The sequence below is a fragment of the Papio anubis genome, chromosome 12 (assembly GCF_008728515.1).
Source record: "Papio anubis isolate 15944 chromosome 12, Panubis1.0, whole genome shotgun sequence".
NCBI lineage: Eukaryota > Metazoa > Chordata > Mammalia > Primates > Cercopithecidae > Papio > Papio anubis.
In genome coordinates, this window is record NC_044987.1 from 61,554,113 (window position 1) to 61,577,320 (window position 23,208).

The 23,208-nt window shown below is 39.9% G+C and overlaps 1 protein-coding gene and 1 non-coding gene across 6 annotated transcripts in view; both read left to right on the plus strand.

Moving 5' to 3' along the window:
* FCHSD2 (FCH and double SH3 domains 2) overlaps positions 1–23,208 on the plus strand; it is a 309,718-nt gene that overhangs the window by 271,873 nt on the left and 14,637 nt on the right. For all 5 annotated transcript variants that reach the window (XM_017948727.3, XM_017948728.3, XM_021926259.2 and 2 more), the window contains one exon: positions 5,667–5,828. In XM_017948727.3, coding sequence (XP_017804216.1) covers positions 5,667–5,828 — 162 coding nt within the window. The remainder of the gene's footprint in view (positions 1–5,666; positions 5,829–23,208) is intronic.
* Positions 4,023–4,129, plus strand: LOC116269973. Its single transcript, XR_004177763.1, has one exon. It is a non-coding gene; the product is annotated as a U6 spliceosomal RNA (small nuclear RNA).

Sequence of the window (23,208 nt, forward strand, 5' to 3'; positions counted from 1 at the left end):
AAGAAAAATACTCAACTTAAAAATGGGAAAAGGATCTGAATAGACATTTCTCCAAAGAAGATGTACGAATGACCAATAAATAACTACATGAAAAGATTCTCTTTTTTTTTTTTTTTGGAAACCGAGTCTCACACTGTGGCCCAGGCTGGAGTGCAATGGCCTGATCTCAGTTCACTGCAACCTCCACCTCCCGAGTTCAAGGGATTCTCCTGCCTCAGCCTCCTGAGTAGCTGGAATTACAGGCACTCGCCACCACGCCCGGCTAATTTTGTGTATTTTTAGTAGAGACAGGGTTTCACTGTGTTGGCCAGGCTGGTCTCAAACTCCTGACCTTGTGATCCACCCACCTCAGCCTCCCAGAGTGCTGGGATTACAGGCATGAGCCACCGTGCCTGGCCTAAGATTCGTAACATTAATAGTTATCCAGGAAAATGCAAACAACAGTAAGATACCACTTTATACCCACTAGCATGGCTAGAATCAAAAGACAGACATTAACAAGCGATTACCAGAATGTGGAGAAACCCTCATACCCTACTGGTGGAATCAAATGATAGAGCCACATTCAAAAACAGTCTAGTATTTCCCCAGATGGTTAAACTTAGCATTACTTCATGATCCAGCAACGCCAGCCCTATGTATAAACCCAAAAGAAGTGAAAACATGTCCACACTAAAACTTGTACACACACGTTTGTAGCAATATTATTCATAATAGCCAAGAAATAGAAACAACCTAAATGACTACCAACTGACAAATGGATAAACATTCTAATGTATATCCACACAATAGAATGTTATTTGGTCATTAAAAGGAATAAAATACTGATACATGTTACAACATAGATGAATCTTGAAAATATTATGCAAAGTGAGAGAAGTTAGTCATAAAAGACCATGTATTATATTATTTCATATGTGTTAAATGTCTGGAATAGACAAATCTATATAGACAGAAAGTAGACTAGCGGTTGTCAAGACTGCAGGGAATAGGGGGCTGGAAAGCAATAGGTAAATGGTTCATGATTTCTTTTGGAGGTTATAAAATATTTTAAAATTGACTGTGGTGATGGTTGCATGTGCTGTGAATATACTATAAGCCATTGAATCTCAGACTTGAGTGAATTGTATGGTCCTAAAAAAAAAAAAAAGGGTTGTGTGCCAAAAGGTCTTTGTCACCTGAGCTATATGTCAATAAATTTTTACCAAAAAGAGTAAATTATGAAAAGAATAAGCAGATTTTTGCAAGAGTATTTACCAAATGGCATGCCTCTAAGCCAAAAATTCCAATTATCTTATATAAAGATGTATATGATACCCCAAACCATTGTATTATATACTTTAAAATGGTTCATATAGTAAATTTTATGTAATGTTTTACCTCAATTTTTATAAAAGTCTATTTGCTTAAAAACATTAATATAAAAAAATTAATTCAGCAAAGAAAGCCCAGTGAAACAAGTCAGAACACAAATTGTTTTTGATACCAACTCGCCAAGCAGAGAATTCGGAGGGAAATCAAAATTATGTACCTGCTGGGCCCAGCAGTTCACACCTGTAATCCCAACACTTTTGCAGGCCAAGGTAGGAGGATTGCTTGAGCTTAGGAGTTCGAGACCAGCCTGGGCAAGAGCAACCACTCTGGCTCTTAAAAAAAAAAAAAAAAAAAAATTGTGTACCAAAAGTATTTGTCACTGGAGTGCAATGGCTACGTATTCAGAGGCATGATCATAGCTCACTGTAGCCTCAAACTCCTGGACTCAAGTGAGCCTCCCTCCTCAGTCTTCTGAGTAGCTTGGACTGCTACAAACAAGTCCAAGAGTCCCACAGAAAGCCACCAAATGAGAGTCCTCAAAATTAACTTAGTGGAACCTTAAATGTTAAGGAAGAGATCACCACTTGCATATGTGAAACAATGAAGCTGGATGCATTACTTGCTATGCAAAAGAGGCTGAATGTATTACTTGCTAAGCAAAAGAGAATGACACGAAACACATTCACTCTGAACAAAGCAAGAGTTGATATATATACGGTTTTGAGAAGGTTGAATGTCAGGGATTGGCAGATTTTCAAAACTAGGAATGTTTTAAGGAGTTGACTCACTTTTAGCCATGGTGTTTAGAGTTTGGAGGACTAGTAGAAGCAGAAGCTGTCACAGATTAGCCGACTTTCAGAGGCATGGCTGTTGGAGCAAAGCAGCAGTTACTTTCTTTTTTTTTTTTTTTTTTTTTTTGAGACGGAGTCTCTGTCGTCCAGGCTGGAGTGCAGAGGCACGATCTCGGCTCACTGCAAGCTCCGCCTCCTGGGTCCACGCCATTCTCCTGCCTCAGCCTCCCGAGTAGCTGGGACTGCAGGCGTCTGCCACCACGCCCAGCTAAATTTTTATATTTTCACTAGAGACAGGGTTTCACCGTGTTAGCCAGGATGGTCTCAATCTCTTGACCTAGTGATCCGCTCGCCTTGGCCTCCCAAAGTGCTGGGATTACAGGCGTGAGCCGTCGCACCCGGCCAGCAGTTACTTTCTGATCAGAAGGGATTTAAAACTGGTTCTGTGGCTACTCGTTTATGGTTTATGGAACAAGGGCTAAAGAATAAACAGTTATTCCCTTTCCTGAATTTGGAGAATAGGAACTTTTTATTCTCAATCTCTGCTATTTCTGCCAGCCACATCATAAATTTAGTTTAAAAGCAAAGATATTACTGTTAGTTGACAAACAATCAATAAAGGCAGCCAAGTCAACAAGTCAAAGGGGGAATTCTTTTTTTTTTTTTTTTTTTTCTTTCCCGAGACGGAGTCTCACACTGTCACCCAGGCTGGAGTGCAGTGGCACGATCTCGGTTCACTGCAAACTCCGCCTCCCAGGTTCACGCCATTCTCCTGCCTCAGCCTCCATAGTAGCTGGGACTACAGGCGCTTGCCACCACACCGAGCTACTTTTTTGTATTTTTAGTAGAGACAGGATTTCAACGTGTTAGCCAGGATGGTCTTGATCTCCTGACCTCGTGATCTGCCCCCCTCGGCTTCCCGAAGTGCTGAGATTACAGGCGTGAGCCACCATGCCCGACCCAAAAGGGGAATTCTTTAAGCTTGTGCTGAAGAATGTTAGAATTGTTAGAGAGAAGTTCTTTAATATTAAAAATTATTGTTATTAAAGAGACACAGTAGTTTGTAACTCAGTATCATTGAATGGCAGTCTTTCAAGATTGGTAGAGCCAATCTTGAAAGAATTGGTAGAGCCCGTTCAGTCTTTTCTTGGAAAAGTAGAAGCACAGTTATATAGGATATTTATTCAAAAAAGGTTACTGAACACGTAACAGGAGAATAACGCTGAATGTCAATGCTCAAGTCTTAAAGGAGCCCCCAGTTATATCAAACAGTCATACTTAGTTAAATAGCTAAGTATAATTTAGTGCCTATCACATTGTAATTAGATCTATATGGAGTGCTTTAGGAGCAGAGAAAAAGGAGTTGTTAACTGCCTGAGGAAGGTGGAGAAATACTTAGAAAAATCTTTGTGGAAAGGGTAATATTTGAACAGACTGTCAAAAGATAAGCCACTCACCAGGCATCAAAAAGCAATGGGAAGGCACACAGGCACGCAAGCACATGATGGATCAGAGGAACAGCAAGTGGGACAGTGGGGTGGGAGCATGGGGGTGGGGGGGTGTGGAAAGAAGCAGTAGAAGGAAATAACTCAGCCAAACTGTGAAAGATATTTTTTATTCCTAGTTAAGAATTAGTTAATTCTTTACTCAGTAGATAATCAGGAGTTATGAAAGTTTTTTAACAGGGGAGCAACATGATGAGGTAATTCACAGACTGTAAAAGATGGATTACAGAGGAGAATACAAAGTCCAGGAGACGGGTTAGAAGGCTACTGAAAATGCTGGATTTCAGGATGTTCTGAGGCATCGCCTTATGAACAGGAAAAGGAAGCAGACTTTATCACTCTTGATCTCTTCCTCTTCACGAGTTATATTTGATCTATCATCGATACTGTGCCCTTGTCAAAATGCAAGTATGTGTTCACTTCAATATCACATATACTAAAATTGGAACGATACAGAGAAGATTAGCATGGCTCCTATGCAAGGATGACACTTAAATTCATGAAGCATTCCATACTTTTATTTAAAAAAAAAAAAAAAAAAAAGCAAGTATTTCATTGTTAGGATACCCTGATTCTTTTCTTTTGTTCCTGATCTCCGTCTCTCTGCCTCTGTCTCTCTCTCTCTCTCTCTTCTTCCCTCCACCCCCTCCACCCTCTCTTTCCCTTCTTCACTATCTCCCCTCTCTCTCCCCTTCTCTTGCCCTGCTCCAAGTGAAAAATCAGCATCTGTGCCAGGGAAGAGTTGCTAGTAAATATCAAGATTGTTCTAATTAATCGATTAGGAAGAACTTGATTAATTTGAAGGGAAAAAAGGCTTGATTTCCTTTTTTTGATAGGGATATAAACAAGAAGTTTATAATAAATGGTAACTTGTCTGGGTGAGGTGGCTCACGCCTGCAATCCCAGCACTTTGGGAGGCTGAAGCAGGTGGATCACCCGAGGTCAGGAGTTCGACACCAGCCTGGCCAACTTGGCAAAACCCCGACTCTACTAAAAATACAGAAATTAGCCAGGTGTGGTGGTACACACCTGTAATCCCAGCTACTTGGGAGGCTGAGGCAGGAGAATTGTTTGAACCTGGGAGGCGAAGGTTGCAATGAGCCAAGATCACACCACTGCACTCCAGCCTGGGTGACAGAGTGAGACTCCACCTCAAAAAAATTAAAAATTAAAAAAAAAAAAAGGTAACTTAAAAAATAAAAGCTACATTGCCACAAAGAATACAGTTGTGCAAAAATATGTCTGCATGTGGACAAAGCCTTGAGCATATTTGCCATGTAAGACTGATAGGATCATGTATGATTCTTTTCCTTTTAAGTAATTTCCTTTCGTAACAGTTGTATACTTTCTAGGGTTTTTTGTTTGTTTGTTTTTTTGTTTTGTTTTGTTTTTTTAAATAGAGTCTTGCTCTGTCACCCAGGCTGGAGTGCAGTGGTGTGATCTCCGCTCACTGCAACTTCCCCTTCCTGTTCAAGTGATCCTCCCACCTTAGCCTCCCAAGTAGCTGGGACTACAGGCCCATGATACCATGCCTAGCTAATTTTTTTTTTCAGCGCTTGAGTTCCAGAATACATGTGCAGAATGTGCAGGTTTGTTATTAGGGTGGTGCAAAAGTAATACTGGAATGTGTGTCATGGTGGTTTGCTGCACAGATCAACCCATCACCTAGCTATTAAGCCCAGCTCCATTAGCTGTTCTTCTTAATGCTCTCTTTCCCCACCCATGATCCCCTCACAGGCCCCAGTGTGTGTTGTTCTCCCCGACTCATGTGTCCATATGTTCTCATTGTTCAGCTCCCACTTATAAGTGAGAGCATGCAGTGTTTGGTTTTCTGTTCCTGTCTTAGTTTGCTGAGGATAATGGCATGCAGCTCCATCCATGGCCCTGCAAAGGACGTGATCTCTGTCCTTTTTATGGCTGCATAGTATTCCATGGTGTATATGTACCACATTTTCTTTATCCAGTCGATCATTGATGGTAATTTGGGTTGATTCCTTATCTTTGCTATTGTGAATAATAAAAGCCTTGACTTCTGACCATTTTCTTCGTTCCGTAGATAATTAAATTGAAAGCTGAAGCCCGGCTGGACCTGCTAAAGCAGATCGGTGTTTCTGTGGACACATGGCTAAAGAGTGCCATGAGCCAAGTAATGGAAGAACTGGAAAATGAGCGATGGGCCCGCCCTCCTGCAGTGACCAGTAATGGCACTTTACACTCGGTACGATTTCTTTTCTTGGATATGATAAGTTGATTTTCATTGAAGGATGCTTTGACTCTGTAGCCAAACTTAATAATAGCCAAAATTTTTTAAAAAGATAATAGTTTTCTAGTGGTTTAGGTTTTATTCTTCAGCCTATCACTAATTGATTTAAAATTATTGCAGGAAATGAAAGAGAGGAAAAAAATGAGTGTATTTTTTAATGTGTGATGAAGAATATGTTATCACTATTTGGGTTATCAATGCCTATCTACCAAACTCATCCCATTCATAGGGTAAATATGCTTCATGTCTGGAAGTAATAGAATAGAAAACAATCTAGTGTCTCTGAAGTTCTTGGAGGTCATCTTTAGTGAAAATGAAAATAAACATCCAGAGATTTGCACACAATCTTAAGTGAAAGGAATGCTCTTCTTAGTGTGTGGGCTTAGTCTGAGGTGACTTCAACTCTTAACAGCTTTCATATTCTCCTTACATAGAGAGAGTGTAGGTGAGTTTGTTTACAGGCAAGGCCAGGACACAGCTTAAGTTTCCTTACTTCAAGTCCAGGGCTTTTTCCACTCTGATGTCATCTGGTTCAACCTTAGTTTTTCATGTTGGAGATCTAAGTACTAGAAAAGTTCAGTGATTTGCCTGATACTACATAGGTGGATATGTGATGCCTTGCTAGTCAGACTAATGTAATTCCTACTGTCACCTCCCCACCCATTACTCTCTGTTATCCTGTTTATTTCCTCAATGGTATTTATTATAGTTTGAACTTGCCTTCTTTATTTGTTTTCTTTTGTTTATTGTTGTTTTCCTCTCTAGAATGTAATTGCCATATCTTCCTGGTTCCCTGCTCTGCACAGCAAAGTGCCTGACACATAGTAGGTACTTAAATATTTTTTGAAGGAAGGAGTGAATGGCTGGATGGCTGAGTAGGTAGTTGGAATAGTAGCAAACTAAAAGCTAAACCTCTAACCTCCCAACTTCCCACTATCTTCATAGTGCCTCTTTAAATGTTGTGCTCTTCAGATATCAGGCAGGCTTGCTAGAGAAACTGGCCAAAATTTTAAAACATTCCTGAAGTTTTTTTACATAGCATTCTGATTTCTAATGAGAATACACTTGCACATTTAAAAAGGATTATGTGTGGGTCTACATTTTAAGGAAAAACAATCTATTGAAGCTTTATTTTCATTTAACTATTAATGTTAATCCAGCTGGAGGGAAAAAGAAACATCACCCACTTGACTTTGGGGTTACAAGCGCTTCCCCAGTTGTTATTAGAACAGAGTTGCTCCGGCCGGGCGTGGTGGCTCACACATATAATCCCAGCACTTTGGGAGGCCGAGGCAGATGGATCACCTGAGGTCAGGAGTTCGAAACCAGCCTGGCCAACATGGTGAAACGCTGTCTCTACTGAAAACACAAAAATTAGCCAGGCATGGTGGCGGACATCTGTAATCCCAGCTACTCGGGAGGCTGAGACAGAAGAATTGCTTGAACCCATGAGGCAGAGGTTGCAGGGAGCTGAAATCATGCCATTGCACTCCAGCCTGGGTGACAAGAGTGAAACTCCATCTCCAAAAAAAAAAAAACAGAACAGAGTTGCTCCATCTCATGGAGTATCTCCTACTATTGCACTTTCTAAAAGTCATAATGCTCATCTACTTCAGATTGTTGTAGAGTTTTTGATGACAGCAAATTCCAGGCCCACTTGCTTTGGGCTTCTACAGCAGGACTGTTTCCAACCAATCAAACCCATGATTTTCCTTCAACTAGCACCTTTTCTAACCAAATCAATTGAGCGGGCACATACCATCTGACTTTGAACTGAGCAGGCGCATACCACCTAACTTTGTACTTACTTCCTGGGCAAACTGAAGATGAACAAAACTTGGTCTCCTTCCTCATAGAGTTTACAAGCTAGGAGACCAGACAGACCTTTATAGATCTTAGTGATACATGGCAGTGTATGACTGGGCTACTGTGCAGCAAACTTGGAATTGCTTACTTCTAACTCATCTGCACACCTTGGAAAAAGTCACTTCTCTTGGGTTTCCGAAAGAAAGATTAAAAGACTCCGAGATTCCCGCCATCGCCCCCCACCAACCAACTCCAGAATCTTGTGATTCTTTGAAATACTGTCAGAAAAGCTCCATATCAGCTAGAATAGGGAAGAAAGTGTGCCCCATGGAGGATATGTCATTTGGAATAGTCCTTGAAGAATTTTAACAGGAGATAAAGAAGGGCTGTTCTCGTTGTGAGGGAAGGAAATGAAGGAGTTGTGCCTAGTACAGTAGTAGTAAGCATTGAATAAATGAGTGTTTTTGAGACCTGTCCAGAGAAATCACTCATCTAGAGACATATCATATCCTCTGTGAAGGGAGCATTTTGCAGTCCCATCCCACGTTCTTCTCCCTAGTCAATCTTACGAACCTGCATCTTTCAACTGAGAGATTACATTTTGTGGAAGATCTAATAATATAAATAAAGGAGAGACATAGGCACAAAATAGCTTAATGAGGACCCATATTTATTTAATCTGCTTTTAAATAACAGCACTGAAATTATTTAGAGGGAGCTGTATCTCTTCATACTGACAGCTAGCTGGCTAAGGAACATGAAGCAGAAATACACATTCTAGAGGCTAAATTATTTCTTCCATTACAGGTGCCAACAAAACCATTCGTCATCTGGAAAACATGATTAATACTACTGTTAGACATTAATAGTAGTGCAACTGAAAATGCCTTTTGGAAGATAAATGTTTTAAAAAGACACAGACTACTCCCTTATAGAATAAGGAAGGAACTATACTTACTTGGGTATTAACTCTGCCTTCTGTATCATGCTAAGGTACAGAATGTAAGATTGGAAGAAAGGAATTCCAGAGTATAGCAACATTGTTTTTAAAGGAGAACAGTCCACTGACACAGTTACTCAGTTGCAGGTGGCCAGAGCCTGCGTGCTGCTTCCCCTGTTAGATTGCTGCCAGTGACCCCATCAGCCTGTTTCACTCGGCCTCCCTTCTCTTGTTGTCGGGTTTCTCTTACTCAAAAGCCATACCAAGATGACAACCTAACTTTTGAAATTATATTAATTCTACAATAGAAAAAGTTATGTAAGCAGATTACTAAAAAATTGGAAAATACAATAAAGAAGAAAATGATTAATAGCTCCATCTTTATAACAGCACAGCTAGCAATTCAGTGTATTTACTTACTCTTTTATTTATTTTTTAATTTACAAAAAATTGTATATATTTATAGCATACAACATAATGTGTATTTTTGTTTGTTTGTGTGGAGACAGTCTCGCTCTATCACCCAGGCTGAAGTGCAGTAGTGCTGTCGATGGCTCACTGCAGCCTCAACCTTTGGGGCTCAATGAATCCTCCTGCCTCAGCCTCCTGAGTAGCTGGGACTACAGGCTCATGCCCCCATGCCCAGCTAATTTTTGTATTTTCACCATGTTGCCCAGGCTAGGCTCATACTCCTAGGCTCAAGCAGTCCACCCACATTGGCCTCCCAAAGTGCTAGTATTACAGGCATGAGCCACCACACCCAGCCCATATTTTTATTCTTTCTGCTCTTTTATTTGTGAGCCACTACACCCACCCTGTTCTTTTATTTCTTGCATTTTCAAACTATAGCCCACAATCTTAACATCACTTCCCTGTTTTCAGCCACTTTCCCCAACTAATGTACAAAGGCAAACTGCCAGTCTACTCTGTTGTACAGCCTCCCTTAGAGTATGAACATCTGCAGAGTTGCATATAAATAAATTCTGACTCTGGTCTTTGTGAGGACCATGCTCAATAACGATGTTGGAGATAAGGGTAAGATAAGGAGTTCCTAAAACTGCTAAGATCATATGCTGTGGCTGGGTCATACAATAGGTATTTATGTAACATTTTAAGAAACTGACAAACTGTTTTCCAAAGTGGTTATACCATTTTACAGTCCCATCAATAGGGTACTAGTGTTTCAGTTATTCCACAATCTTGTCAACACTTAGTATAGTCAGTCTTTTTAACTTTAGACATTCTAATAGGTGTGATGTTGTAAATCATTGTCATTTTAATTTCCATTTCCCTGATAATGTTGAGCATCTTTTCATGTGTTTATTTGCATCTGTATATTTTCTTTGGTGAAGTGTCTGTTCAAATCTTTGTTTATTTTTTATTAGGTTTGTTTTCTTTTTATTGCATTTTAAGAGTTTATACTCTGAATACAAATCCTTTATCAGATATTTTGATTTATGTAATTTTCTTCTAGTCTGTGGCTTATTTTTTTATTTCCTTAATACCTTTCAAAGGGCACAAATTTTTAATTTTAATGAAGTCCAACCTACCAATTTTTCTTTTATGGATCATATTTTTGGTGTGGTAGCTAAGAAATCTTTGCCTAAAACCAAGGTCATAAAGATTTTCTCCTAGGTTTTCTTCCAGAAGTTTTATAGTTTTAGGTTTTACATTTAAATCTGTAATTCAGCATGAGCTCATCTTTGATTATGGTAAACAGAGTAAGTCAGAGTTCTTTGTCCCTTTTTGGAACTTTGTTTTAACTGTCCTTTCTCCACTGAATTGCCTTTGCATCACTGTCAAAAATCAGTTTTTCAGGCCCGCCTGTATTCCCAACACATTGGGCTAAGTGGGAGGATCTCTTCTGGCCAGGAGTTTGAGATCAGCCTGAGCAACATAGTAGACCCTGTCTCTAAAAAAAGAAAAAAAAAAAATTTCAACTAGCCAGGCACTGTTGTACATTCTGGCAGTCTTAGCTACTCAGGAGGCTAAGGCAAGAAGATATCTTGAACCCAGAAGTTCAAAGTTACAGTGAACTATGATTATGCCACAGAATTCCAACCTGGGAAGCAGAGCAAGACTTTGTCTCTTTAAAAAAAAAAATTAATCATATATGTATGGGTCTGTTTCTTGACATTTTATTCTGTTCCATTGATCTATTTGTCCAGCTTGATGCCAGTACTACACTGTCTTAATTACTGTAATTTTAGAATAAGTCATGACTTCAGGTGGTGTAAGTCCTCCAACTTTCTTCTTTTTCAAAGTTGTTTTGGGTATTCTAGGTCCTTTGCATTTCCATATGAATTTAAAATTGGTTTTCTACCCCAAAAAGCCTATCAGGATTTTTATTAGGATTATGACGACTGTATAGATCAACTGGAAGATAACATTGCCATGTTAACAATATTCAGTTTTCCAATCCATCAATCCATGAACATAATATACTTCTCCATTTATTTAGGACTTTAATTTCTCTCAGCAATGTTTTGTACAAGTTTTCAGTAGATAGATCTTTCACATTCTGTGTCAGACTTTTCCCTATTTCATAATTTTGATGCTATTGTAAATGATTTTTTAAATTTCAATTTCCAGTTGTTCATTGCTAATCTGTAAAAATACAGTTGGTTGTTGTATATTGATCTTGTGTCCTGCAATCTTGCTAAACACACTTACTAGTTCTAATAGCTCTTTTGTAAATTCCATGGGATTTTCTATATAACCATGTCACCTGCAAATAAAGACAGTCTTACTTATTCTTTTCCTATTTGTATTCCTTTTTCCTTCTTACTATAAAATTGCTGAATAGAAGTGGTGAGAGTCAGCAGAAATCCTTGCCTTGTTCTTGAACTTTTAGCAAGAATGCATTCAGTCTTTTACCATTAAGTATAAAGTTAGCAGTAGGGTTTTTGTAGATGCCCTTTATCATGTTAAAGAAGTTTCTTCTGTTTCTATTTTGTTTGCTAATAGAAATGGATGTTGGATCTTGTCAAATGGTTCTTTTTTAGTCTGCTAATATGATTTAATTGTATTGATGATTTTTCAGATATTAAACCAGCTTCACATTCCTGGTAAACCCCACTTGGGTAATGATATATTATCCTTTTTTTATTTTTATTTTTTTGGAGATGGCATTTCGCTCTTATTGCCCAGGTTGGAGTGTAATGGCGTTATCTCGGCTCACCACAACCTCTGCCTCCCAGGTTCAAGCGATTCTTCTGCCTCAGTCTCCCAAGTAGCTGAGATTATAGGCATATGCCACTATGCCTGGCTAATTTTGTATTTTTTTTAGTAGAGATGGGGTTTCTTTATGTTGGTCAGGTTGGTCTTGAACTCCCGACCTCAGTTGATCCACCCGCCTCGGCCTCCCAAAGTGCTAGGATTATAGGCATGAGCTACCGCGCCCAGCCTATCCTTTCTATATATTGATTGGAACTGGTTTGCTAGGACTCTAATAAGCATGCTTCCATCTCCATGCATTTCCTTGTAGTATTCTTGTCTGATTTTGTTATAATGCTTGTCTCCAAATGATTTGAAAAGTATCCTCTCCTCTTCAAGTTTCTGGAAGCCTTGTGTAGAATTGTGTGGAATTTTGTCTTCCTGAAATGTTTGGTAGAATTTACCAGGGCTGTTATCTGGTCCCGGAGTTTTCTTTTGGAAGTTTTTAAATAACAGACTCCATTTCTTTAGTAGATACAGGGTTATTAAGGTTATTCTTCTTGAGTGAACTTTGGTAAGTTGTCTCTTTTAAGGAATTTGTCCATTCCATCTAAGTGGTCAGATTTATTGGCACAAAGTTGTTTATAATATTCCCTTATGCTTTGATTATCTGGAAAATTAGTAGTGATATCACCTCATTCCTGATATTGGTGGTGTCTCCTCTCTTCTGATCCTTCTGCTAGAGGTTTATTAATTAGATGGATCTCTATGAAGAAACAGCTTTTGATTTTATTGATCTTTCCCTCTTGATCTTTCCCTCTTTTCTATTTTCTTGATTTCTGCTCGGGATTTTATTATTTCCTTTCTTCTGTTCAATTTGGATTTAATTTTCTCCTTTCTAATTTGTAAGGGAGAAACCGAGGTCATTGATTTGAGACTTTTCTTCTTTTTGAATATTGGCATTAAGTGCTAAACATTTCCCTGTAAGTATTGCTTTAGCGTCCATTGCACAAATTCTGATATGTTGTGTTATCATTTTTATCCACTTCAAAATATTTTCCAATTTACTTTTTTTTTTTAAACAGAGTCTCACTCTGTCACCCAGGCTGGAGTGCAGTGACGCAATCTCAGCTGATGGCAACCTCCTCCTTCCGGGTGATTTCTCATGCCTCAGCCTCTCAGCACCACCACGCCCAGCTAATTTTTTGTATTTTTAGTAGAGATGGGGTCACACTATGTTGCCCAGGCTGGTCTTGAACTCCTGAGCTCTAGCAATTCACCCACCTCAGCCTCCCAAAGTGCTAGGATTATAGGTGTGAGCCACTGCACCCGGCCTCTAATTTATGTTTTAATTTCTTCTTTTGACTGATGGGTAATTAAAAGTGTGTTACTGAATTTCCAAATATTTGGAGATTTTTCCAGATAGCTTTTTGTTTATTTCTAGTTTATTTCCATTGTAGTCAAATAACATACTTGAATCCTTTTAAACTTTTTGAGCTTTGTTTTGTGACCCAGTATAAAGGTATATCTTGGTAACTGTTACATGTGTTCTTAAAAAAAAAAAGAATGTATATTTTGCTATTGTTAGGGGTTACATTCTATACATGTCAATTAAGTCAAGTTGGTTATAGTATTGTTCTAGTCTTCTAGACTGGAACAAACCTTTTACGGGTCCATGGCCTGTTAGGAACTGAACCACACAGCAAGAGATGAGTGGCCCCAGAGGGAGCATTACTGCTTGAGCTCCACCTCCTGTCAGATCAGCAGCAGCATTAGATTCTCAGAGAAGCATAAACCCTATTGTGAACTTCACATGTGAGGGATCTAAATTGGACCCTCCTTATGAGAATCTAATACCTGCTCATCTGAGATGGAACAGTTTCATCCTGAAACCTTCCCTCATGGTGCCCCAAGGGTCTGGTCCATGGAAAAATTGTCTTCCGTGAAACTGGTTCCTGGTGCCTAAAAGACTGGGGACAGCTATTCTATATCCTTACTAATCTTAATACTCTACTGGGTGCCCTGTGCCTTATGAGGTTTTTACTCTTTTAGGAGGGAGCAGGAGTTATTCTCAGACCTGTGTGAGTTCTGAGGATTATTTTTTCTAATCCTTTTTAGTGCTTCTAGCCCTAGCTTTGGGTAATTTCTTCACATATATGTACTGACCAGTACTCAGCCAAAGCCTTGAGGAGGACCCTCTACAGATTTCCTAAATTCTGTGCATCTCTCTCTTCTTCATTACAGTCCCCCCTTATCTGTGGGGGATACATTTCAAGACCTCCAGTGCATGCCTGAAATCGCAGATAGTACCGAACCCTATGTATGCTGTGTTTTTCCCTATACATACATAGCTATCATAAAGTGAATTTATAAATGAGGCACAGTAAGAGATTAACAACACTAACTAGTAATAAAATAGAATACTATAACAATATGCCAGCAGCACTACTCTGGTGCTTTGGGGCCAGTATTAAGTAAAATAAGGGCTACTTGAACACAAGCACCGTGGTATGGTGACAGTCAATCGGGATAACCGAGATGGCCACTAAATGACTAATGGGTAAGTAGCTTACATAGCTTGCATATACTTGACAAAGGGGTGATTCACATCTGGGGAGACAGAGTGAATCACTGTAAAATTTCATGAAGCTGCTCAGAATGGCACACAATTCAAAACGTATGACTTGTTTATTTCTGGAACTTTCCACTTAATATTTTTGCATCATGGTTGACTGGGTAACTGGCACCATGGAAAGCCAAACCACGGATAAGGGGAGACTGCTATATTCCACATCCTGAGCTGTCTCCACTTTGGCTTTACTAAATTCCCAGTTTCATCTCCTCTGTTCAGGGAGATCACGATCATGTGCCTGGGTTTCTTCTCCCTATGTCATAGCCTAGAAACGTTCTTCATACAGTATGTTGTGGGAGTTGTTTGTTTCCCATCCCCCAGGGATCACTGTCCTTCATGAGTGATGCCCAGTGTCTTGAAACCTGTTCTTTCATATATTTTGAACAGTTTTTCAGTTATTTCTGACAGGAGGTTAAATCTGATCCCTGATACTCTATCTTGCCTGGAAGCACAAATCCATTTTCCTGATATTTTTAGCATCATCTTTTTCTTAATTTTTATTTTAAGTTCAGGGATATAATTGCAGGTTTGTTACATAGGTAAACTTGTGTTTTGGGGGGGTTGTACAGATTATTTCATCACCCAGGTATTAAGTCTCATACCCATTAGTTATTTTTCCTGATCCTCTCCCTCCTTCCACCCTCCACCCTCTGAAAGGCCCCAGTGTCTGTTGATCCCCTCTATGTGTCCATATTCTAATCATTTAGCTTCCACTTCAAGTGAGAACATGCAGTGTTTGGTCTTCTGTTCCTATGTTAGTTTGCTAAGGATAATGGCCTCCACCTCCATCCATGTCCCTCCAAAGGACATGATCTCATTCTTTTTTATGGCTGCATAGTATTCCATGGTGTATATGTACCACATTTTCCTTATCCAGTCTACCATTGATGGGCATTTAGGTTGATTTCATGTCTTTGCTATCGTGAACAATGCTGCAGTGAACATACGTGTGTATGTGTCTTTATAATAGAATGATTTATATTCCTTTGGTTAACATCATCTTTGATAACTTACTCATGTTGTATTTGGAGTAATGTCCACTGTGATCACTTCTCTGTCCAATGGAGATGAGAGGTTCTATTAGTAAATATTGAGGAGCTGCCTTCCTCTGTGTTAGGTATTACCAGATTCTTTATCTGGATTCTCCCTTCCTCGTAAAAACAAAAGCTAATGCTTTATTAAGTACCTCCTATGCACCAAACACGTGTTAGGATTTTAAATATTTTACTTCATTTAATCTTTATGCTAATCCTGTGAAGAAGTAATTGTCTTCATTAGAGAGACAAGGTCACTGAAATTGAGGAGTTTAATAATTTGCCCAAGGTCACACAACAAGTGACACATTCAGCATTCAAACCCAAGTTGGCCAGACCCCAAGACTCTGCTTTTTACCTCATGATTGTGCCATGAAGCTGAGCCCCTCAGAGGTGTTTTTGCTAAGTACAAGAAGATGGCTCCCAAAATCAGCTCAAAAAGATCATCTTGCCTGCCTCTGCAATAAGAGTAAGCATTTTGGCCGGGCACGGTGGCTCACACCTGTAATCCAAGCACTTTGGGAGGCCAAGGCAGGTGGATCATCTGAGGTCAGGAGTTCAAGACCAGCCTGGCCAACATAGTGAAACCCCATCTCTACTAAAAAAAAAAAAAAAATACAAAAATTAGCTGGGTGTGGTGGTGCACACCTGTAGTCCTAGCTACTCGGGAGGCTGAGGCAGGAGGATAATTTGAACCCGAGAGGCAGAGGTTGCAGTGAGCCAAGATCACACCATTACACTCCAGCCTGGGTGACAAGAGTGAAACTCCGTCTCAAAAAAAAAAAAAAAAAGAGTAAGCATTTTACATCTAAGAAAGGAAAAATGTTAGTATGACTAGAAAGAATAGTTTTGATTGAAGTTCTGTCAAGGGACAGGAAGAAAAGGGGATGAGAGAGCAGTCCTTAAGAGACAGAGGAAGCATGTGATTTTAGAAATGCTGGGTCAAGAAAACAGTGTAACAGTTCAATTAAGAGAGTGGAATTGGAAAAAGGAAGAAATTATTCTGAGATGACATGCTTTGGAAAGCAGCTAGAGCAACACAGAAGCATATGACAGTGACCCCTACTGCTGGCACTGCAACCTTATTGCCTTCCATGGGAATCCAAAAATCAACTCCAAATAAAGGAGGAAAAAAGGAATGTTTAGTATCAACCAGGTTGCCAAGATAAAATGTTTTGGATTGATTCCCGGTGCCAAAGCACAGTACATGTATATTTTTGGAAACTTGTTCTACCCACATTTTTATAAATGTATGGGTGTTTTGTTTTGTTTTGATTTTGTAGTACACACTGTTTTTTTTAAATGCCTGTAACCTTCCCTAGAATATGAAGGCAATGTCTTCTAAGTATATATAATATGTTTAAAGTTAATTTTATGGCAGTTTCTAGCATGATTCTTTTATGTGGCACAATGCCCTGTTGGAAAACAATAGAATCATAAGTCTGTGATTTTGAATATTTTGCTCCTATTGAGTGACAAAAGACTCAATATGATGTGAGACTGTTTTGCCACCGACCTGACTGATGATAGATGAATAATTTGTAAGACATAGCACAGGATTTCCTCACTCAGCTGTGGAGAATTTTCAATAAAGTTATCAATGAGAATATTTCAGCAGCTTTGAAATGGTGGCAATAAATATGTCAGGAAAAATGTATAATTTCTTATCCTGGAACTCTCCACAATTCTGTAGAATTGTTTCCCTTTATTTTTAGTTGACATAATATTTATACATATTTATGGGATACAGAAGGGCATTTTGATACATGTATACAGTGCTATAGAATTTTATTAGGGAAACAGTGGTTAAGAGGAGAGTCACTTTTAAAACTTTAGTGATAGTTACTCAAGAGAAAGCCCTTTAATTCATGAAAAAGTAGAACTTGACAGCTAGGCAGCCTGTACTTTTAGACTCATCGTATCCCGGGAAGTCTTCCCTGACTCCTCTCCAGTGGCCTCTTCCGCATTCCCAGGGCCATGCACTTGGCCTCTCCTTTTAGTATCCTTCACTCTGGGTTGTGAACCACTGGAAGGAGACACTGTGTCCTTCGTTTTCTATCTTCGTCAAAGAGGCTAGCATAGTTTTCTACATACAGTAGATATTTGATACTTTAATTAATTTAATGGCTGTTCTATGAAGGCCAATCCTGCCTGTCCATTCTTTGTAACCTTAAATGTGTAAACATTGGTGTTTTTGTATGTTTGAATATGGGAAAAAGCATCCAAATAAGTGCTTGTGTGCAGCAAGCAAGAAACAAATATTTGAGGCTGTTTGTCTATTAGGTTTTTAATTTAAAAAGTAAAACATGTATTCTAATAATTCAAAGAGTATAGATGTATATAAAAAGTAAGTCAGTCATTTCCTCAATTTTCCAGTCTTTATTCTTCTCATTCTGCCTTCCCCTGTCAGATATGTATGCTGATATAAATATTATTTATATTCAATATATCACGGACAGTGCTCTAAGTGCCTATGGATCTAACTCATTTTTTACACTCAATGTCATTTCAATTAATAGATGCCTTTTAGCTATGATGGGTAATATACCTTGAAACTGGGTTAAAAAATTATTTTCCTTGTGTTACATTTCAGAAGGGAGTGTGCCTTTCATGTTTGTTCATGTGTATGGTAAAATATACAAATATACCATTTTAAGTATAAGTTTAGTGGCATTAAGTACATTCACATGGTTGTGGAACCATCCCCACCATCCATCCATCTCCAGAACTCTTTTTTTTTTTTTTGAGACGGAGTCTCACCCTGTCACCCAGGCTGGAGTACAGTGAAAGTGGCATGATCTTGGCTCACTGCAACCTCCACCTCCTGGGTTCAGGTGATTCTCCTGCCTCAGCCTCCTGAGCAGCTGGGATTATAGGCACCTGCCACCACCCCCAGCAAATTTTGGTCTTTTTTTTTTTTTTGAGACAGAGTTTCGCTCTTGTTGCCCAGGCAAGATGGAATGCAATGGCACGATCTCAGCTCACCGCAACCTTCGCCTCCCAGGTTCAAGCGATTCTCCTGCCTCAGCCTCCCGAGTAGCTGGGATTATAGGCATGCGCCACCATGCCAGGCTAATTTTGTATTTTTAGTAGAGATGGGGTTTCTCCATGTTGGTTAGACTGGTCTCGAACTCCCGACCTCAGGTGGACTGCCTGCCTCAGCCTACCAAAGTGCGGGGATTACAGGTGTGAGCCACCGTGCCTGGTCTAATTTTTGTATTTTTAGGAGAGATAGGGTTTCACCATGTTGACCAGGCTGGTCTCGAACTCCTGACCGTACATGATCTGCCTGCCTCAGCCTCCCAAAGTGCTGGGATTATAGGCATGAGCCACCCCGCCTGGCCCATCTCCAGGATTCTTTTCATCTATCTAAAGTAAAACTCTCTGCCCATTAAGCAATAACTCCCCATCATGCAGCCTCTGACAATCACCATTCTGCTTTCTGTCTCTATGAATTTGACTACTCTAGGAACCTCATATAAATGAAATCAGAGTATTTTATCTTTTTGTGACTGGCTTATTCCACTTAGCATAATGGCCTCAAAGATCACCCATGTTCTGTGTAGCATGTGTCAAAATTTCCCTCCTTTTTAAGACTGAATAAACTGGGCATGGTGGCATGTGCCTGTAGTCCCAGCTACTTGGGGGGCTGAAGTAGGAGGATCCCTTGCATCCAGGAGTTCAAAGCTGCAATGAGCTATGATCGCACCATTGCACTCCAGCTTGGGCAGCAGAGTGAGACCCTGTCTCTAACCAGATAGATAGATAGACAGACAGACAATAATATTCCATTGTATGTATATATGCCACATTTTTATTTGGTTTGTGATATATACCTACATTTTACTTATCCATTCATCTCTCAGTGGACACTTGAGTTGCTTCTACCTTTTGTGAATAATGTGGCTGTGAACATTGGTTTACAAATATCTGTTCAGGTCTGTGCTTTCTGTTCTTTTGGGTATATACCCAAAATGGCATTGCTGAATTATGTGGTAATTTTGTGTTTAATTTATTGAAGAAACATGTTACTGTTTTTCCATAGCAGCTGTACCATTTTACATCCCCACCAGCAGTGTATAAAGGTTCCAGTGTTTCCACATCCTTGTCAACACTTGTTATTTTCTGTGTGTGTGTGTGTGTGTGTATGAGATAGCATCCTAATGGGTATGAAATGGTATCTCATTGTGGTTTTGATTTGCATTTCCCTAATCATTAGTGATGTTGAGCTATTTTCATGTGGTTATTGGCTATTTATATATTTTCTTTGGAAAGATATCTCTTCAAACCTTTTGCCCATTTTTAATTGGATTATTTGTTTTTGGTGGTCAGTTTTAGGGATTCTTTATATATTCTGGATATTAATCCCTTTTAAGATATATGACTTGCAAATACCTTATCCCATTCTGTGGGTTGCCTTTTCACTCTATTGTTCTTTGATGCATACATATTTTTTATTTTGATAAGGTTCAATGTATCTGTTTTTTTCTTTTGTTGCCTATGCTTTTGGCATCATATTTTAAAAAATCATTGAGGTCGGGGGGGGGGATTGCCTGAGCTCAGGAGTTCGAGACCAGCCTGAGCAACACTGTAAAACCCCGTCTCTACTAAAATACAAAAGACTAGCTGGGTGTGGCGGTGTGCGCCTATAGTTCCAGCTACTTGGGAGGCTGAGGCAGGAGAATTGCTTGAACCCAGTAGGCAGAGGTTGCAGTGAGTCAAGATCGCGCCACTACACTCCAGCCTGGGCAACAGAGCAAGACTCTGTCTCCAAAAAAATCATTGCCAAATCCACTGTCATAAAGTGTTTACCCTATGTTTTCTTTTAAAGTTTCATAGGTTTAGGTCTTTGATCCATTTAATTTTTTCTGTGTATTATATAAGGTGAGATTTCAACTTCATTCTTTTGCATATGGGTATCCAATTCTTCCAGCAACATTTGTTGAGAAACTATCCTTTCCTCCACTGAGTGGTCTTGGCATCCTTGTTGAAAATTATTTAATCATGTACGTGAAGGTTTATTTCTGGTTTTTCTAGTCTCGAACTCTTTTTTTAAAAAACTTTTAAGTGCAAGGGTACATGGGCAGGTTTGTTACATAGGTAAACTCGTGTCATGGGGGTTTGTTTTACAAATTGTTTCACTACCCAGGTACTAAGCCTAGTACCCAATAGTTATTTTTTCTAATCCTCTCCTTCCTCCCACCTTCTGCCTTCAAGTAGGCCTCAGTGTCTGTTGTTCCCCTCTTTGTGTCCATGAGTGCCCATCATTTAGCTCCCACTTACTAGTAAGAACATGCAGTATTTGGTTTTCTCTTCCTGTATTAGTTTGTTAAGGATAATGGCCACCAGTTCCATCCATGTTCCTGCAGAAGACATCATTCTTTTTTGTGGCTGCATAGTATTTCATGGTATATATGTACCACATTTTCTTTATTCAACTTGTCATTGATGACTATTTAGGTTGATTCCATGTCTTTGCTAGTATAAATAGTGCTTCAATGAATATACACGTGCATGTGTGCATGTGTCTTTTTTTTTTTTTTTAAAGACAGTCTTGCTCTGTTGCCCAGGCTGCAGTGCACTGGCACAATCTTGACTCACTGCAACCTTTGCCTCACAGGTTCAAGCAATTCTTGTGCCTCAGCCTCCTGAATAGCTGGGATTACAGGCACACACCACCAGGCCTGGTTAATTTTTGTATTTTTAGTAGAGACAGGGTTTCGCCATTTTGGCACCACCCACTTTAGCCTCCCAAAGTGCTGGGATTACAGGCATGAGCCACCACTCCTGCCTATGCGTCTTTATAGTAGAATGATTTATATACCTTTGGGTATATGCCCAGTAATGGGATTGCTGGGTTGAATGGTAGTTCTGTTTTTAGCTCTTTGAGGAATCGCCACACTGCTTTCCACAGTGGCTGAACTAATTACAATCCCACCAGCAGTGTGTAAGTGTTCCTTTTTTCCATAACCTCACCAGCATCTGTTATTTTTTGACTTTTTAAATAATAGCCATTCTCAGCTAGGCATGATGGCTCACTCCTATAATGATAGCACTTTGGGAGGCCAAGGCGGGAGGATCACTTGAACCCAGGAGTTCAAGACCAGCCTAAGCAACATGATGAAACCCCTTATCTACCAAAACAAAAACAAAAATTAGCCAGGCATGGTGGTGCACCCCTATAGTCCCATCTATTCAGGAGGCTGGAGCAGGAAGATTGCTTGAGCCCAGGAGGTCAACACTGCAATGAACTGTGATTGTTTCACTGCACTCCAGCCTGGGTAACAGAACAAGACCCTATCTCAAAAAAAAAAAAAAAAAAAAGCCACTCTGATTGATGTGAAATGGTATCTCATTGTGATTTTGATTTGCATTTCTCTAAATGATATTGAGTGTTTTTTCACATACTTGGCGAACTTTATTTTTTTTTTTCTTGTTTTTTGTTTTGTTTTGATTCAGAGTCTTGCTCTGTCACCAGGCTGGAGTGCAGCGGCGCCATCTCGGCTCACTGCGAGCTCCGCCTCCCGGGTTCAAGCAATTCTCCTGCCTCAGCCTCCCGAGTAGCTGGGACTACAGGTGCCCGCCACCACACCCAGCTAATTTTTTGTATTTTTTTAATAGAGATGGAGTTTCACCGTGTTAGCCAGGATGGTCTCGATCTCCTGACCTCATGATCCGCCCACCTCAGCCTCCCAAAGTGCTGGGATTACAGGCATGAGCCATGACACCCGGCCAGCGAACTTTATTTTTAATGAGTGTTATTAATCTATAATATGGATACATCAGAGTGCATTCAAACATTCCCCTGTTGATAGATATATCGATTGTATCCAGGCGTTTGTCACTACAGGCAGTGCTGCAGTAAACATCTTAAAATACATAGTCTTACATCCTGGTGCTTTTATTTCCTCATGATGTATTCATAAAAGTGGAATTGCTAGATCAAGTGGTTTGTTTAGTTTTGTTCTTTTTTTTTTTTTTTTGAGGCAGAGTCACACTGTGTCACCCCAGTTGTAGTGCAGTGGTGCGATCTTGGCTCACTTAGCCTCCACCTCCTGGGTTCAAGCAATTCTCCTGCGTCAGCCTTCCCAGTAGCTGGGACTTCAGGCGTGCACCACCATGCTTGGCTATATTTTTTTTCCTCTATATTTTTAGTAGAGATGGGGTTAGGTTTCACCATGTTGGCCAGGCTGGTCTCAAACTCCTGACCTCAAGTGATCCACCTACCTTCACCGCCCAGAGTACTTGGATTACATGCGTGAGCCACCACACCTGGCCTGAAACCTTTTTAATGTTTGCTAACAGGATCAGTTAAAATTCAGAGGCCTTTGTCAGTCAGTACTTAACAGTGAAAAGTGAAAGGATACTGATAAATATTTCCTATGTATTTGACAGAAACTTACTTCTTGATTTAAAAAAAGTCTCTGTCCTGGCCGGGCGCGGTGGCTCACACCTGTAATCCCAGCACTTTGGGAGGCCGAGGTGGACAGATCATGAGGTCAGGAGATCAAGACTATCGTGGCTAACACAGTGAAACCCCATCTCTACTAAAAATACAAAAAATTCGCCAGATGTGGTGGCGGGCACCTGTAGTCCCAGCTACTTGGGAGGCTGAGGAGGCGGAGCTTGCAGTGAGCCGAGATCGTGCCACTGCACTCCAGCCTACGCAACAGAGCAAGACTCTGTCTCAAAAAAAATAAATTTTTTTTTAAATCTCTGTCCTAGACCTGGTGCGGTGGCTCACACCTATAATAATACCAGTACTTT